At 38.2% G+C, this 17,459-nt stretch overlaps 2 protein-coding genes across 2 annotated transcripts; one reads left to right on the top strand and one right to left on the bottom strand.

Moving 5' to 3' along the window:
- The first annotated feature begins 3,228 nt into the window (after positions 1-3,228).
- On the top strand, positions 3,229-14,035 carry LOC139970663 (protein STPG4-like). The gene is made up of 8 exons (XM_071976539.1): positions 3,229-3,589; positions 5,383-5,457; positions 6,119-6,364; positions 6,896-6,969; positions 7,494-7,548; positions 8,004-8,111; positions 9,315-9,432; positions 9,637-14,035. The coding sequence occupies exons 1-7, from the start codon at positions 3,401-3,403 to the stop codon at positions 9,426-9,428; spliced, it is 861 nt and encodes a 286-aa protein (XP_071832640.1). The 5' UTR covers positions 3,229-3,400; the 3' UTR covers positions 9,429-9,432; positions 9,637-14,035.
- LOC139970664 (uncharacterized) lies at positions 11,892-16,432 on the bottom strand. Its single transcript, XM_071976540.1, has 2 exons — positions 16,185-16,432; positions 11,892-15,590 (listed from the first exon to the last, which is right to left on the bottom strand). Exons 1-2 carry the CDS (start codon positions 16,378-16,380, stop codon positions 15,280-15,282), a joined length of 507 nt encoding a protein of 168 aa, XP_071832641.1. The 5' UTR covers positions 16,381-16,432; the 3' UTR covers positions 11,892-15,279.
- Between the last annotated feature and the right edge of the window lie 1,027 nt (positions 16,433-17,459).

The following is a 17,459-nucleotide window of genomic DNA, read 5'->3' as shown; positions in this document are numbered from 1 at the left end:
TAATGAGTTTGCAGCGCCTGGCGTGTTCCATCATTTTATGGGAAGAATTTATATTTATTTAATTCTAAGAAGAGTTAAATCATTATGTTTTGTCATTTACTTACAATGTAGTACTCTTCTGCTGCTAAAATAAGATTAAAATACATACTGTGTACATGGATTTGTATATTTGCCCAAATACTTTCTCAAATCATTCAATGTGTACTCAAACAATTGTATCATCGCCACTATATTCTTGGATATATTGAATACGGCTGTGTGCCGAGCGGTATACTAGAATATTGATTAGTTTAACCTACACATTACAAAATTGAGCGACGATTTGGTGTAAACGTTTAGTAATAGATTCACTATCATTATCATGATCGTTGTGAACGACTTAGGCCAAAGCAGTACACAATGAATGGTGAAAATCCCGTATGCATTGCGGCTCAGCGTTTGTGTACACAGCGGTTGATGCTGCATTTGTATCCCACAATGCAAATCGAATTTGCTCTATGCTGTAATCTTCCGTATTAGCTCAAAGTTTGTTATGGTGGTAAATATGTACATTGCTGAGTATTTTCTAGCATTGAATAATTTGACTTTTCTATGGCAACTTAACCGTACACAGAATATGTGAACTGACGCTTTGCTGAGTAAGTTATGTAATCCGTTTGGAATTACCGGTGGAGATGAAAAATTCAGGCTACTCGCATATATATTGTTGTTCGTGGTTTCCATGGAGCAAGTAAAGGGGTTCTGGCAAGCTTCAAACGAATCGATGTTTCTGTCAAGTTAGCTTGTTAATTAAGATTTTACGGGATATAAATTACCGGTAAAAATCGAAGAACGAAAATGACACTGAAAACAAAATGCGTCGAACTTGGGCAAGTCACATGAAATTCCTGCATTTGGTTGACATGCTGTACAAATGCATTGCGGTTTACCGAGTAGTTGAATGGTGGTGTGAGGTAGACGGGTGGTGGGAGGGGGCAGGGGCTAGCTATACTCCTTCATTTAGGAGACCCCGCAGACTTTCAGGGAGGCAGACATAACCTATGTTCTATAAAATAAATATTGTGACCATTTTGGGGGCCAAACAAATACTTGGAGACCTATCCCTCCGCCTCCCCTCCCCTAGCTCGGGGCTGTACACCACTGAGGGTTGACCGAGTACATGTAGAGGAGGGGGAGTAACCAGTAGCACGTACTTTAGGGGGGAAACTGATAGGACCATGGAGCGACCTGGTAATTGTAAGAACGGTCGGTTACCATGGGATTATCCCAACATACACACACCATTGGAGAATAATTCGCTCTGCATATAAGTTGAAGTAAATTAATAACATGATAAATAAGAAACTTGCAATTCACGTTTTCTGGCAAACTGGCCCAAATGCCCAAAGGCTCCATATAAACCCTACAGACGTACTTTTATACCATCCCTTCTTCATGATCGGGCAGTGCGGTGCTCACTCAGCATATGGACGTGCTGACTGTCTATATGGACCGTACGTAGCGTACGTGCGCAAGGGGCAGGGGGACACATGGCAAGCCGTTTTAACATTTACCTCCTTTTCTACTTCACTCCGAAGAATTAGACCACTCCTTACGGGTGTGTACCCACTTTTCAAGCTCATGAAAACTAACATTAAAGTGTTTTTGTATTACAGTCTCAATTGCGTTAAGAGCTATTGATATACTTAATTTATATTTTAAGTAAGCCTTAGATTGAAGCATTTGATTGTTAATCCTACTTTTCTTCTGGAGGAGATCTCCTCATGCACCCCTTCCATGCCGAAATCGGATTCAAATACCCCAGGGACACGTACTGGCCCCTTTCAAATAAAATCATTGCTGCCGCCTCTATCTCTGGCTTCCACATAGGTTTAACCCTCACCTTAAAGGGTGTGAAGACTCGCGCAAAAAGAAACGTCTAATGCCGGTAATCTGACCTAGTTTCGAATGAGTTGTAACAGAGTTGGAAAGTTAACTTTTTCAATTGACCGCAGCTGTATGTACTGACTGTACACTAGTGTCTAATTACCGACGGTAGCAAGCTGTGTGTGTATTTTCTGGGATCGATGGTGGTGTATACCGGTATTAGACGTTTCTTTTTGCGCGAGGCTTCACACCCTTGAAATGACATTCACCATGCAACAGTTGTCTTTGAAAGACTTGCAATGCATAGTAAACACATTATTTTACAATGGGAGTCCTCGAAAATTCAGGCAGCTGGCTAAATGCCAGTAGATTTCAGTTGCCAGTAGGGGAAAGAAAAACACTTGCATTTTTGTGCCCTTCAAAAATGAATGTTGTTTTTGTATTAAATCAAGAAATATGCAAGTCATTCATTGAGTTAAGTCAGTAGATTGTTTTATGCATCTTTTAGCAACTACCTAAACTTTTTGAAATTCCAGGCCTGTACAAGAAAAGATAAAATAGAGGGCGTCCCTTGTTTCCGAGATTTATACACATCATACGCACGTCATACAAATTACGAGTTATACCAAGCCACCCCCTCTTTTTTTTCATTTGGGCACTAAGAATAAAGGAAACACAACCTTCCCGGGAAAAGCAGTCTCACTGTCAAGGAACATGTCATAAATTTGCGAGAAGAAGAAGAACAAATTAGAACGAAAATTAATTCAGCGTTTGAGATAAGTAGTCAAAATATTAACATAAAAAAGCAATTGAAATTTTTGGGGAAAGTTTTCAACTTGGATTTAAAAAAAGATTGTTTTCATGTATTTTAATCTTTAAATTTTGAATTTTTATCTTAACATGCAATTTAATCCAATAAACTTTGACTTTTCACATCAAAATTTCGCTTAATTGCCTAGCCCTCTGTTGGCTAAATTATTTAGCATTGTAGTGGCCGGCTTGCATCCCTTGTTGGAAAAGTGGGTCTCGATACTGAACCGCTGTTGGGTCCGATTTCCTGTTGGTTGCGAGCAGGGCTAGTTTCGTCCCTGTTTGGGGATGCTAAGAGGCTTTTAAATCACAACGTGTTGTTATCCACAACCTTGAATGTTTCTGTCAATCTAGAAGCTATTGTTGACATTAACTTATCTCGTCAATTAGGACTAGACAGTTACGACAATAGGAACAACTAACCGTTCCATACACAACAAACTGTGAATAAGTTGTCAACCAAGATTTATATAGCCTCCGCTGCTGGTCGAAGAGCGTCCGTTGTCATAGCGACATGACACAATGGGGTTATACGACGGTACACTGCTTTGGCGTTTTGAATGGAATTATAATTCACGATGTGCAGACAGGACCTTTGCACTGTGTATACTAAGACTGCAGTATCTCATGTTGGGACGTTCAAAATGCTTTGAGGAAATTAATAAGTTTTAGTTTCAAAGAAGAAAAATACTTTGTAATTTTGTGACTTATAGTTGTTGCTGCTATGGCTCCAAAGTTAACTCCAGAAGCAACTACGCTAGGCGCTTCAATAAAGCCACCACGTAGACCTTCATCAACCGAAAACACAGGGGTAGTAAAAAAACAGTCCTCTGCCGACCAGAAGAAGCGAGAATCCTCTTCTCAAAGCAGCAAAGAAAGGACAGCTGTTTGGCAGAGAAAAACTCCAAAACAGGTATGTACGTTAATGCAGTTGTGTATTGTGCAGTTGAAGGCATGTATACCAGTCATGTGGTCTTCGAAACTAGTATTTGGTACTCGAGTACCTTTTTGCAAGTACTCGGTATACTTGCAATCGTTGAAAAGTACTCGGATGATAAAATACTGGTACTCTTTATTGAGTACTCGGACTCGGATACTAAAGTGATCTTATTAATACGAGATTTAAAGTACTTGGTTACACGTACTTTCTAACAAGTTAGGTAAAACTGACGATACGACATGAAGACGTATTTATGTTATATGATATGTTACTATATATTCATACGTCTCTACCCAAGCGGCATATCATACATACAGCCTAGTGTATTACCACTTATAGACTGTATAAAAAGAAATGGATGCGTGATATGTGTTGCTAAGGTATACATGGAACTATAATTAGCATAATTGTAGTACATTAATATTGTTCTAATACTAGGCCCATAGTGTAACACTGTGCCAATAATTTGTTTGGTACTGCCACTTTGTCATTCCAATGTTATGACAATTTATGATGACGTGAGACATTCTGAATATTTGACAAACATTAAAAGATCCGAGCAAATAATGTCATCACTCTATAACTGTTTTATGCTCATTACGGATCAGTTATAAACATTTGGGTTCTACAGTGTAAATTTAATAAATGAAAAGTATTCGAAAAGTACTCTGATGAGAAAGTACCTGTTCTCGGTACTCGATACTAGAATGATGTATACTCGGACACCGGTACTCGGATTCTAAAAGTCAGTACTCGGGCAATGGTACTTAGTACTTGGGACCTCAAGTTCTCGGAAGTACTAGATACTCGGATAACAGTATACTTGACTGTAACACTGGCATATACTAGAAGTAAACATTGACATTGTCGAAATCGATAAGACCGATTCATGAAGTGGGTGGATCAAGGAAGGATGGTTCCATAACTGAGAATACAATTTTCATCCTATCCTCACCACTATGGTTTTCCGGTTGCTCCTCGTGGCCTTCTACACATGGATTATGTGAATGAACTATCCTTCATCTTTCAAAGAACAAATACTTCTCAACCCATCGATTTTGCCTAGATGTCGCATAACAAACTTTGCTAGTATTATGCCGGAGTTATTTTCTACACATGAAGTGTCGTTATCAGCGCAGTAGCAGCTTGTATAAGTTAGTTGTGTGCCTTTTTTTTCTTATTTTTATAATTTTGTCATTAATGTTTGTCTTTTATCCAGAGCTCATCACAAACACTGTTTTATTTATTTATCATCATCATCATCATCATCATCATCATCATCATCATCATCATCATCATCATCATCATCATCATCATCATCATCATCATCATCATCATCATCATCATCATCATCATCATCATCATCATCATCATCATCATCATCATCATCATCATCATCATCATCATCATCATCATCATCATCATCATCATCATCATCATCATCATCATCATCATCATCATCATCATCATCATCATCATCATCATCATCATCATCATCATCATCATCATCATCCTCCTCCTCCTCCTCCTCCTCCTCATCATGATCATCATCATCATCATCATCTTCATCATCATCATCATCATCATCATCATCATCATCATCATCATCATCATCATCATCATCATCATCATCATCATCATCATCATCATCATCATCATCATCATCATCATCATCATCATCATCATCATCATCATCATCATTATCATCATCAGCATTATTATTTTGTTATTATAACTATTAATATTATTGTTATTCTCATTTTTAGGGACGGAAATGTCTGAGCGTAGACTACGCAAAGGAAGTATCAGGGAGGGAGCAGTGGTGGCGCAAGGATATAAGGGTTTGTAGACACATAACACATATATTACCTTCTCATTTCGTTCTGGGACATTTGATGCAAGTGTTGCATGCAAATTCTGAATATATGGTATAAAAATTTCCCATACAGATACAGACACTAGAGTCAGGACAATTGGCAACATGTCAATGACTCGACTCGAAAATGAAGCGACTTGTTACAAGTCTGTTAATTGGGAGTTGCCACTGGTTAGACAGCCATCAGTCATTGGTAGCTAATTTAAAACTACTAAGATTAAAATTTATTATTGAGGCTATAGGCCTAATATGTATAGGCCTAATTCGGTTCTGATTCGACGAATATTCCACTTTTCACTGTTCTGTATAGTATCTTAACGAAGAAACAACAACAGTGGTAACTATATGGAACCAATGACTACATACAACATATCTCGATTGTGAGAACGTCTACTGGTCCACATAAGGCTGGCACCGCTCCTAACCCCTCCCCCACCCAACAACGTATTTCAGCCCCTGTCCGTAGTAACAGAAGTTCTCAAAGACGATGAGCTTATCACGAGACATCCTCATTCATTTTACAACAGTATTAATTATAAACTTTATATGATAAGGTCAAAGGTGACTATTGCACGTCATGTACTTAAACATAGCATTGTTATTATGATTTTTTCCTTCAAATATAGGTTACTCCTGTTCCCGGTGCATATGAGACGGAAACATTTTTAAAGGAATTTGAAGTCAGGCCTGCCACATATACTTTCAAAAGCGAAGGAAGAAAAAGAGCTGCTGACGTCATAAGGCATGGCGCATACTTACTTCCGGGGGCATACGAGAAACATGATTTAATATATGACCTGAGCAAGACTAGGGATACGTATTCCTTTAAAAATTCATCTCGAGCGAAACAATTACCAATGGTTAATGATAAGGTAAAGGAAGAAGTACTAAAAGTGGCTGTGTGGTTGTATCGGTTTGCAACGTAATATATATACGTCACGCGGACACACACTATCACTTAATGTATACAGCAATTATGGGCACATTGTTCTAATATATTGCAATAATGTCATAACATATATGTATGGTTCGTCGAGGTAGACTCTCCCTTTAGTATATGAGTATTCAAGTACGAGAACACGTGATCTACTTGCGACCTGATACAAGTACCTATCTAGAACTCTTTCACTTGTATCTAGGCTAGATTTCCAAAATGGTCCGGGTACGAGTGATATAGTATACAACTTCACGATGACGGTAAATGAGTACAAATAAATCCCAGATATGAGTACCATTACAGCAACTATACATACGTACATCCAACCCCCTTCCATGACAAATGTACCCGTAGTAACCACGTGTTATATATCGAGAATGCTTTCTATCCAATTCTTGTAATGTATGAAATTGCTTTATCCATTTCTTCATGTTGCATATTTCATCTTTTCTTTTCCCCATTGCAGGATATTAATGTCAGTCCCACGGCCTATCAAATGGAGTCTTATCTCAGTGTGTCCGTGAAAGAGCCCAAGAACAAGTAAGGAATGCCGAAAACATGCATGATGCGTTATGAATTATGGAACGCCTAAAGGGAAAGCGTTCCATTGTTGTCTATAGTGTTAAATTGTTTCACAGCAATTGCTATAACAGATCCCTGTATGATGCAAATACTTTTAATTCGATAGAAAGCCTCGGTAGTTCGGACTATACTATAGCAAATGATAACAGGAACACCGAGGCATATGTTTTCAATTGTTCGTCGAAGCTAATTAACTTTTATCTCACAGTGCAAAACATATTTCCGACAAGCGCTAAACTGCTGAAATTGCCAAAAGGTAAAGTCAACGTAACCAAACTATTTTATCCAAACATTGCGTCCAAACTTTCAAAGCAAGATTAAGGAATATACTTTCCCTAGATACCAAATAAGCGACAAAACCAGAAAGACACAGTTTAATAAAGGTTGTATAAGACTTAAAAACTTAACCATGTGACCAGATATCCGCAATTAAGAATATAATACGTGATCATATACTATTTTGCTTTCATTTTCTCTTGCAGACATGCTAACTTCAAATCGGCTTCGATGCGCTTCCCGACTGTTTACTTTAAAGGGGTGAGTCATGGCTGACATTATAGAAATGATATATGATCCGAATATTTCACCTCATTTCTACCATGGTGGGACTGTAACTATGCGGTGGGGTGGGCTGGGATAGACGGGCTTGTGGGTGAAACATCAACATATTAAGATTTCGAGGTGAGAATTGGTATAACTTCCATTTTGAAACGAATTTGGATGAACGATTTGTAGACGAATTTTCTATCGGGAAAATCGATCGTTGAGGGGGGACAAAGTCATTCAAAAAGTGTGGGGGTGACTGGATGGGTAGGGGCGGTGGAAGAGACAGGTGTTATCCACCGTGTATTAGTTCACGTTTTAATTGAATTAATATGCATTTTAACTCCGGCTTCATGTGTCTTGATTAAATGCTTAATCGTCGGTGACTAAAAAAACATACAGAAACATAGAAAACTTAATTAATGTGAATATAATATGTTTAATTTCAGACAAAAAATCCTGCGCCGTGCCATTACCATTATCGGGCACCAAAGGTTGCACACACAGTGACGTCAAGCTTCCAGTCTAGAACACCACGATTCTCTACGTCTCATACGGTAGGATATTATTTCGCAATTTAAAATGTTACCTTTTTGCTCACTGCAAATTTATTTTGGTTTTAACGGTATCATCTTGTTAACGTATGGTGCGGTCAGTGCTTTGGAAAGAGACAAGAAGTTTTGGACATATAACGCAACACAATGTTAGACATGTTTTAACATTGACCGCGTTCAAAGGTTGTTTTTTCCCTTAACCAAAGAACGGCAATTCCTCAATACCAGCACCAGAAGACTGGGGGAGAGGGGGCGGGTGAGGGAAACACGGGAACTAGCTAATGTTTTGCAGGGGGTTATCGAATCAGAATGTCAATTCGTGGAACACCGTGTGAAGGCTTGACATTGTTGTGTTTATCGAATTTCATAATGGGTATGCAGGGAAGTCATTATGTGAGTGTGTGTATGAGTGGGGTGTATGAGTGGGGTGTGTATGAGTGGGGTGTATGAGTGGGGTGTGTGCACGATTATGTTTGTCGTGGGGGGGGGGGGGTGGGGTGGGGTTCAAGTAGAAGAGCAAGAACGTGGCCGTCATAAACTTGTGCTACGTGTTCAGGATAAACCTTTTGCTCTCGCATGCTTTGTTAGGCTCAGTTATAAAATATATGCCGGCAAATTGTGGAAAATAGCCCTGTCATTTTGGAAAGTCATTGCGTAGGCTATAAAGTGTTCAGGAAGCGAGTCAAAGGAATATCGATAGGATAAGTTCCCTGTTGTGAATCATAACACTGACTTTTTTTTTGTAATTGTTAAAAATTGATCATTTTCACCAACGTCCATATCGTATGGTTGGTTATTAGCTTGCAAGCCCAGATACCACCCATTGCATTCACGCGCATGTAACTATATATGGATTTTTATGGTGTACTGATAGGCATACTAACACATCATATTTATTTAAGTGATATGGCCGGTGTATATCGGTTTATAGCATAACGATTGGTGGTTGTGGAATGAGAAAGTGCCCCTCTGATGTTGTGCCCCCCCCCCCAACTTTTGGAAACTTCCTACATCCCTGTTTTTGCCAGTATGTACCATTCTGTATCAATATAGGAAACATCTCTCAATCATCTAAACAGTAATTCCATTTTTAAGAATGCATTTGGTATATCGTAACTTACATTAAAATTCAATGGAAATATGTTGTCCATAGTTCAGAGCCTGAGGAAATGTAATATGTATATCTTTGTGCTTTCTTACCCACAGAAGGTACCTGGTCCAGGAACCTACGACAGCACTTACCAATCTCCTATGCCAGCAACTATAGCAAAGATGGGACGCAATCATGGACTTTTCTTTACAAGTGCGTTTCAAGCATGACGTCAATGATGATGATGATGATGATGATGATGATGATGATGATGATGATGATGATGATGATGATGATGATGATGATGATGATGATGATGATGATGATGATGATGATGATGATGATGATGATGATGATGATGATGATGATGATGATGATGATGATGATGATGATGATGATGATGATGATGATGATGATGATGATGATGATGATGATGATGATGATGATGAATTTTTGTTCATGAGAAGGCGGAGGGGGGGGGGGTCGGGTGGAAGAGGAGGGTTTTACCGGTAGATGAGGTATCATCCAGTGAAACCAAGGCATAAAGGCTACCGCCAGGCCCGTCACGCACTCAACATCTCTATCAGAGGTGTAGAGGGTGGCGAGGGGTATAGGCCTGACAAGAGAGGTCACACCGGAGCCCTGGTTCAATAACATGATACGTGAGGAATACTTGAGGAAAAAATATGTAAGAAAAAAGGCTAGAGGGCCAGCATAAAGGAGCGATCAGTTGGAAAACTACATTGCTCCAGTTTGAACAATCTTTAAAATTTCTCAGATTATGCGATGGACGTCAAGTGATATTTCTATTTAATAGTAGTCGCTGAACATCTCGGGAAGGCGCAAGAACTGAAATTGATGTCCTAATTTGGCTTGATAGTATTCTAGCTCAAGATATGTAAAACTATCTCACAGAATCCTCATTGTGAAGAAATTCATCGGATTCTATCTCAGTGAATGGATCACTAACTAAAACCGGGCGACGCAAGTCAAAAATTAAAATATCATTTCTATAAAATTTACGCTGACTTCGCATATACGCACGTTAATCTTCTTTTTTATTTCCTTGAGTTTTCCTGAAATATTGCATTTGTCATCAATTTAGTCAACAAAAAGCTGATTTTTCCCTTTTATTTGTGCTCCATCCATCCGTTTCCAACTAAGTCACGTGTATCATGTTTTTCTACACTGAGGTAGAAAGATATTCGATTTCCGTGACAGATTTCAGACTGATAGTGATGCCGTTTCCAGATGAATATGCAAATGAGCTCAAATGAAGTGAAGAAATGTGGAATTGTATAGATATATCTGGAACTGAAATAAGATATGCAAATTAGGTTCGGGATGACGCCCAACATGCATATTCAAGACCTATATAATGCCTTTGCTGAAAGTTGTAAATTGTTTCCTTTTCATGGTCTATTATGTCATTTGTTATAATTATACAAAATCAGCACGACCTATTGATGTTAACATTGTATTAATAGGATACTGTATAGGCCATATTTTCCTGAGTTCAGCTTGATCAATATTTCTATCTTTAAAGGCATTGAAGACTCGCCCCAAACCGCGTGGCGGCCATCTGAAAAAGTTAACTTTCTGTTGCTTGCAAGTGATGTTTTGTTTGTGTCGCTACAAAATGCAGACAGTAATGAAACGTGATATCTTATCTTTAGCTGGACCTGAGATGTCCATCGCTGTATCGTTTGTATACTGTGCTGTGGGTATTGACCGCAGCTGTATGTACTGACTGTACACTAGTGTCTAATTACCGACGGTAGCAAGCTGTGTGTGTATTTTCTGGGATCGATGGTGGTGTCTAACACTTCTGTTACACCTCATTCGAAACTAGGTCAGAATACCGGCATTACACATTTCTTTTGCGCAAGTTTTCACACCCTTTAAGCATGATAATCAATATTTCTATCTTTAAACATGTTATCACATCGTGCAGCTTGTAGGTTATAACATAAGGTGGAAATTTGTGTTGATGTATTTGATAGCACATGATAAACTATGCAAGCTATTTGGAATGCAGGTCATGTGTCTATATATGCTTTTCGTTTTGTGCTGTTGCTGCTATGTTTGTGATAAGTTCATTTGAAAGATTATATGCTAGATAAATAATTTCATTTATCATAAAGTGTAAATCTCACTCCATAGTTCTTTATCATTTTTTCTTTCATCTTATTTTTTCAAGGTGATTACAGTTTTTATAACTGTAAAAATATTTACAAGATTCACAAAACCAGGACGTCACATTCGTGGCTACAAGTGATTGGTTCACTGAACTAGGGCCCCTATGTTCAGGGCCCCAAACGGTTGTTTCTGAAATCCGGAGCCAACAGATCACAACTGCCAGTCATGGTTTTGAAGGAATAATTAAAGGTGTGATGTTAGTGAGCCATTAATTCAGATCCTTGTGTTGAGAACAGGCCATGGTCTGTAATTCTTTTTTTTTCAAAATTAATCAAGATTGCACTAAACAAAATAACACTTGTACTATACAAATGTAGTTAAAATGATAGCATCAATTTGCATCAAAGTCCCCTTACCCCCAAACACGTTTCCCATAGGGACTGGTATCCGTGGGGGGGGGGGCGTTTCGACGAAGTGAGGGTCCAGGGTCCCAGCTTTCACTCTTCCAGGGTCCCTGAAACCATATTTACGCCAATGAAGTGAGCTGACACATATTATAGTGCTCATAACATTTTATTGCCATTTATGTTATTATAATAATATGTGGCAAGCTGTTATCACCTTGACATTCGGCCTTAACTAATTATATATTTTAATTTGTGTATTACATTTGTACAGAACACAAACTTACATATATACTCCGTTCCGTTTAACTTATATGGCAGCCTACATTACTTTATCAACTCATCGACTCGCAACTAACGCTCTCCAAGTTGGCATTTTCAAGACTACATGTGACCCAGTGCCACCAAGAAAGATCGTGATTTCCTTTGCACACAAGAAAAATTTCTTGTGTACACAAAAAAACGTTTCATGTGCACACAAGAAAGATTTCATGTGCACACAAAAAACATGTCATGTACACACAAGAAATATTTCATGTGCACACAAAAAATATTTCATGTGCACACAAGAAATATTTCATGTGCACACTACAAACATTTCTTGCGTTATGTCACATGAAGTGTGATGCTCGAGAAGAATGACTTTCCTGTGGAAGATTCAGAATAAGACTGACCGGGCCAAATTGCAAGGGGTGTGGTAAATACACATTGAAAGAAATGTAGAATCCAATACTGCAAGGGAATTCAGTTTTTAAAATGTCTTCAAGTAAGCAGGAACATCAAGTTTGTGGGGAATGGAAACCTGCCACCAGCCCCTAGCTTCTTCTTCCAATTAGATCCAATACTTTCAAACTACCTCTCAAAATGGAAGTATCTGAAGAAAGACATGTTTCTTGAACTTTACAACAATTTGGAATGATACAATCCTGAGAAATTGTAACCAGAAAGTCAGCAGGCTTAATGATTCCTTGTGTTATGAGTTCATACTGTATATGGAATCACTTGATTGATAGAGCTACCGAGTAAATGTGTCCTGGAGTCAAGTACAAGAACATAAGAAAAGAGGTCCAGATATCTTGACCACTGCAGAGGTATTACCCTTGTGAAGGTTGATTACAGATAATAGTCATTAGTGGAAAATAATCACAGCCACTTAAAAGAGGAAAGGTCAAATCCTGACACAGAAATGGAATTCATGGAAGATATGGTTAAAGATGAAAGCTTACAAGATTTCCAGACTTTGACCTCAATTGACTTCAAATGACCTTCAATCAGATTCATATTTAGGCAAATATTTGGACAATATCTGTCACTAAATTTGCTTATTGAAAAAACAAGTGGTAATAAGGGATAATGGCATAAGGTCAAATGTTCTGTGTCAAAATAAATCCATGGGTGTTTTTAATACTGAGTATTCAGAGCAGTTTAAGATATTGTGCAGTAATTATGGCTAAACTTAGATACAAATAACATCTTAAACAGCATCTTAATCCTGTACCAATTAGGTAAAGTGAGAGGATGGATGTATACCAAAACAATGAGAGCAATGAAATGTTACCCTGAGGCTGATATGGTGTAAACTTTCAGGAATTTCTAAATTACAAATCATTCTCAATTTCATAACAACAATATCGATTAAGGTCTGACCAATAATGTGCTTTTCTGTACTCCATGTCCTTGCACAAAATGTCATGCTGAAAGCAGAAGCTTATTACTGACCACATCCCTAAATAGGAAGAAAGGTTTCCAGGGATTGAATTCTGCTAGCCTTAAACAATTATTGACTTTAAGCAAATTAACTTATCCAGCTACAGTGCTTTTTAGGTGTTACACTTTTCCCCTTTGACCTCAAATGACCTTTAACCTTTCACAACGAATTATTGCGCTCTTGGTACTCATTATAACAAAGTCATATGCCAATATGACATCTGATGAAACTGCCTATCTTATGATGTCATGTTTTAAAATTTTCAGAGTATAAACTCTGCTGGACAATCAATAGAGTTACCTAATCAATTACAGAAAATCAACATGCCCAATATAAGAACTGCATTGGTGACCTTCCTTGAGATATCATGTTTACAACATTGTCACACTTTTTCACCCTGATGACCTCAAATTTCCTTTGACATTCATGAAATACACTACAGATCGTCTACTCACCAACGGCATGCTACACACTAAGTTTGAACTTCCTGCATCTTCTACTTTTTGAAATATTGTGTGAACAATGTTTTCAGACATTGACCTGTGCTGACCTCAAATGACCTTTGACCAATACCAACAACAATCCCAAACTACTTCTACATAAGGGAAACCTACATACCAAATATGAAATGTACCCAGTTATCCTTCTGAAGTTAGAGCGTTTACAAGCAAGTGCTACAAACACACACAGGAACACATACACACGCCATCACCATCCAGAGATTCCTTCTGCCCTCGGCAAGGAATCAGAAGGAAAATTAAATGATATTACAGTAATGTTACTTTATTTTGTTGCATGCAAGACTTGCTACATGCTCAGTTTCAATCAAAATACTGTTATGTTGAGGAGACTTCTTACAACACTTCACTTTTATTTCATATAATGAGAAGCAAAATTGCAAGAAGATAAAAGTACAAAAAATAATAATATTAAATATTCTCTACACATCTTTACAAGTATGCATTGAAATAACTTATACAAAAAATGTTAAAATTAATATCATAATTAACCGAAATGAAGCTTATCATACAGCTGAGAATATCTGTAACAATTAAACCGTTGATATGGAGAAAATAATAATTTTAACATTTTGTCAAGTATTAATGAATACATACATGCTATTGAAATGTGTCACCTTAAAACAAACTTTGTCTTAATAAAGTGTTTTTTTTTTTTTTCCATATTACCCTTAAATATAATACAATTCAATATATCTCAATAATACATTTACATGTTATTACACTTATCAGTGCCTGATTATCTGCTATGTATAAGAGACAAGCAAGCCTAAGGTCAAGACCCCCTCCCACCAAGTACCCCCAGAGGATGTTAATCTGAATGACTGACTACAACCCATCTGGACAAAGTTCTTAGTAGTCAAAGCAAGTTCATCTACCTCCCCTTCTACTCTCATTAAGTGCTCCAGACAGTTTGGGTGATAGAAAAGAGAAGTACTGTAGGGTGGTAGACCAGATGGGCCAGTCACAAGGAAAGTATATTTTGCTACTAGGTTACCAGGTGCTCTAGACACAGTAGAGGGAGTGTGCATTTGTTGTGAGGAGACAGGTAAGTGAGAAATGAAATACATTTGAGTACAGGAAAATTAGTTGGTCAAATCTTTCTTTGACTTGATACTATAAACATCTGTGTATAACAGGTTCATTGTCTGATTTCACTACTGCAGTTAACTTTCTTCACATACTTCAATACAGCAACCAGTTTGAACCTACAACTATGACCTCAGCAAAACGCAAAATAGTAAGTATACAACTCTCCTCTCAAGTACCTATCTAATGAGTTTCTTGTATTAGCTAGAGATCGATGCTACTTTCATCGAGTTTCACTCTGTTCTTCTTCATCTGCATTTCTTTCATATTGAGTCACGGCATTCAGATAATCTCGCTCTAACAAATTGGTCAGTTCCTCCAGTGTGAGTGCTTGTTCTGGTAAAACACGCCTCTTTATATCACTCACTTCCACAGTCTTCAGCTCCTCAAATGGTTCATCAAATGAAACAGCCCCGTCCTCACCGGCCAGAGTTTCGTTAGCATCTATTCGAACTTTACAAAGCGATGATATCATATCTCTTGAGTTGACCTTTTGTGATGAACTCTGACCTTTGATTTTCTTCAGTTTGGCCTCTACATGAGATGTATGACAATTAAGGATTCATGGAAGAAAACAAAAAAAATAATATTGGAGTGTTAAAGCACTTTCTCAGTGTGCCATCAGGCATATCTTAATACCAAATATTCAATGAGCAAAATATGGAAGAATAACCCCAGTGAAGTGAAGAACTGATACCTAGAGACCAACAAAAATGACAAAGAGAAAAAATGGTGCCTTTGTCTGTACTAAGACATTGACATTTATAAGTGTGCTTCTTCAATGTAAGTTTTTCTTCAAAGACATACACTAGGTCGCATGTATTGTTTGTAATCTAGTTACAATTAATTTGAAATCTAAAAGTGCAAGTTACAATATGTTACAGTTTATATGCATATGTGATTAATCTGAGGGGGCTGACAAGTATGTGGTGAAGACCCCCAAGGCATTGGTTTAAACAGCAACCAAATAGATAATGTTAAACATACAAACAACAGTAACAAGTTGCTCACAATTTTCTATATAGTAGAATTGGCAGGGGTAGGAGTTGGTTTAGGCTAAACATGGATGCGCCAAAACATGTTCGCATAAACGGTACCAATACAGTATAAGCGAAGTATATGAAATACCTAAGTGTGCTAAATAAGCCTTAGACTGCAATGACTCATGTTCCATGTTCTTCGTTGTAGTTGGTCCAGGAATAGGACTGGGAACGACAGGCAAGAAGTCATCTTCAAATGAACGATCGTCCTGTGACAGCTCACCAGTGGGAGAGTTTGGAACCCGAAACGGGTCTTGGTTATGAGAATTTACTGCCACCGACATCTTTTTTGGTCATACTTGAGTATGTTGCCAGATTCCTACCTTTGACTTACTGCTAAACTGAATTTCTAGCTAAATGGATCCTTATTTTCTGACCTCAAATGGGGGCGCACTGTCATCTTTCTTCTTTCAGTGAGACTGAGGCGGGGTTACTTGAAGTTTGTATGAATTTCTGTGGTCTATAACAGGACTCTACCTACAACAAAAGTATGAGCGCGGCTACTGCTGTTTTATTCTCTGTATGCAAAATTGAGAACACAATAGGTGCATTTTAAAGAACCGTCATCCAAGATAGAGCCTGTGCGCGGAAACTAAACATTTTGATTCTCTCTTAATCCCAGTCCCTTACAGAGGCGTGCACAAAGAGGATTCAGGGGAACACCCCCCCCCCCCACCTCCACAATCGTCAGTCTGTGGAAAAGGTCAGCAAGGGGTTATTTACATTTAGCCCTGGAAGAATTAACCCACTGTAACAGGTGCACGCACCCATATTCAATCTCCACAAAAAATTTTTATAGGCACAACTTATAAGCACAACCGAGTACTTATAAGCACAACCGTGCAATAAGAGCCAATTATAGACGTAATGTACAGTCTAAATATCCTTCAGAATGCACCATTTGACATCTTGTGTGAGGGAGGGGGTGTGAGGGGGAAAGAGTTACGGGAAAGTGGTCCGTCACCCCTGCAAGCCTAAATCGAGAATCAGTGTTTCAGATTGTGCACAATATATGAACTCATTTATAAACTAATATAAATCGATTGGTGGGAAATTCCACTTCTCTATGAGGAAAATGGTTTTAGTTAAAGAACATCAAAAGGTGCAAACAGGAGGCATATTTAGACAACAAACAAAGAATTGGAGAGGGCAAAAATTGAACCTGTTCAATATGGGTTTTATCATACCCCCCCCCCCCCCACTGCCAGTGGATCTGAGCCTGTAAAACTCAGAGATGTAACAAGAAACTTGACAAACGAAATAAGGGAAGGACATAGGAGGGGAGGAGGTGGGATTAGAGTAGGTGCAAAAGGAGAAATTGTGAGGGGGAGAGAGTGTAAGAGGCAACAGAGGTGAAGTCTTA

This window comes from Apostichopus japonicus, chromosome 8 (genome assembly GCF_037975245.1).
Source record: "Apostichopus japonicus isolate 1M-3 chromosome 8, ASM3797524v1, whole genome shotgun sequence".
Classification (NCBI taxonomy): Eukaryota; Metazoa; Echinodermata; class Holothuroidea; order Aspidochirotida; family Stichopodidae; genus Apostichopus; species Apostichopus japonicus.
This window is presented reverse-complemented; position numbering and strand designations above follow the sequence as displayed.

What these genes read in the sequence shown, in the direction of transcription:
- LOC139970663 (XM_071976539.1), top strand. Translation starts at nt 3,401, where the DNA reads ATGGCTCCAAAGTTAACTCCAGAAGCAACTACGCTAGGCGCTTCAATA. An exon ending in AGAGAAAAACTCCAAAACAG is followed by an intron (nt 3,590 to 5,382) that starts GTATGTACGTTA and finishes TCTCATTTTTAG; the next exon opens with GGACGGAAATGTCTGAGCGT. An exon ending in TACCAATGGTTAATGATAAG is followed by an intron (nt 6,365 to 6,895) that starts GTAAAGGAAGAA and finishes TCCCCATTGCAG; the next exon opens with GATATTAATGTCAGTCCCAC.
- LOC139970664 (XM_071976540.1), bottom strand. Translation starts at nt 16,380, where the DNA reads ATGTCGGTGGCAGTAAATTCTCATAACCAAGACCCGTTTCGGGTTCCA. An exon ending in GGCTTATTTAGCACACTTAG is followed by an intron (nt 15,591 to 16,184) that starts GTATTTCATATA and finishes CATCTCATGTAG; the next exon opens with AGGCCAAACTGAAGAAAATC.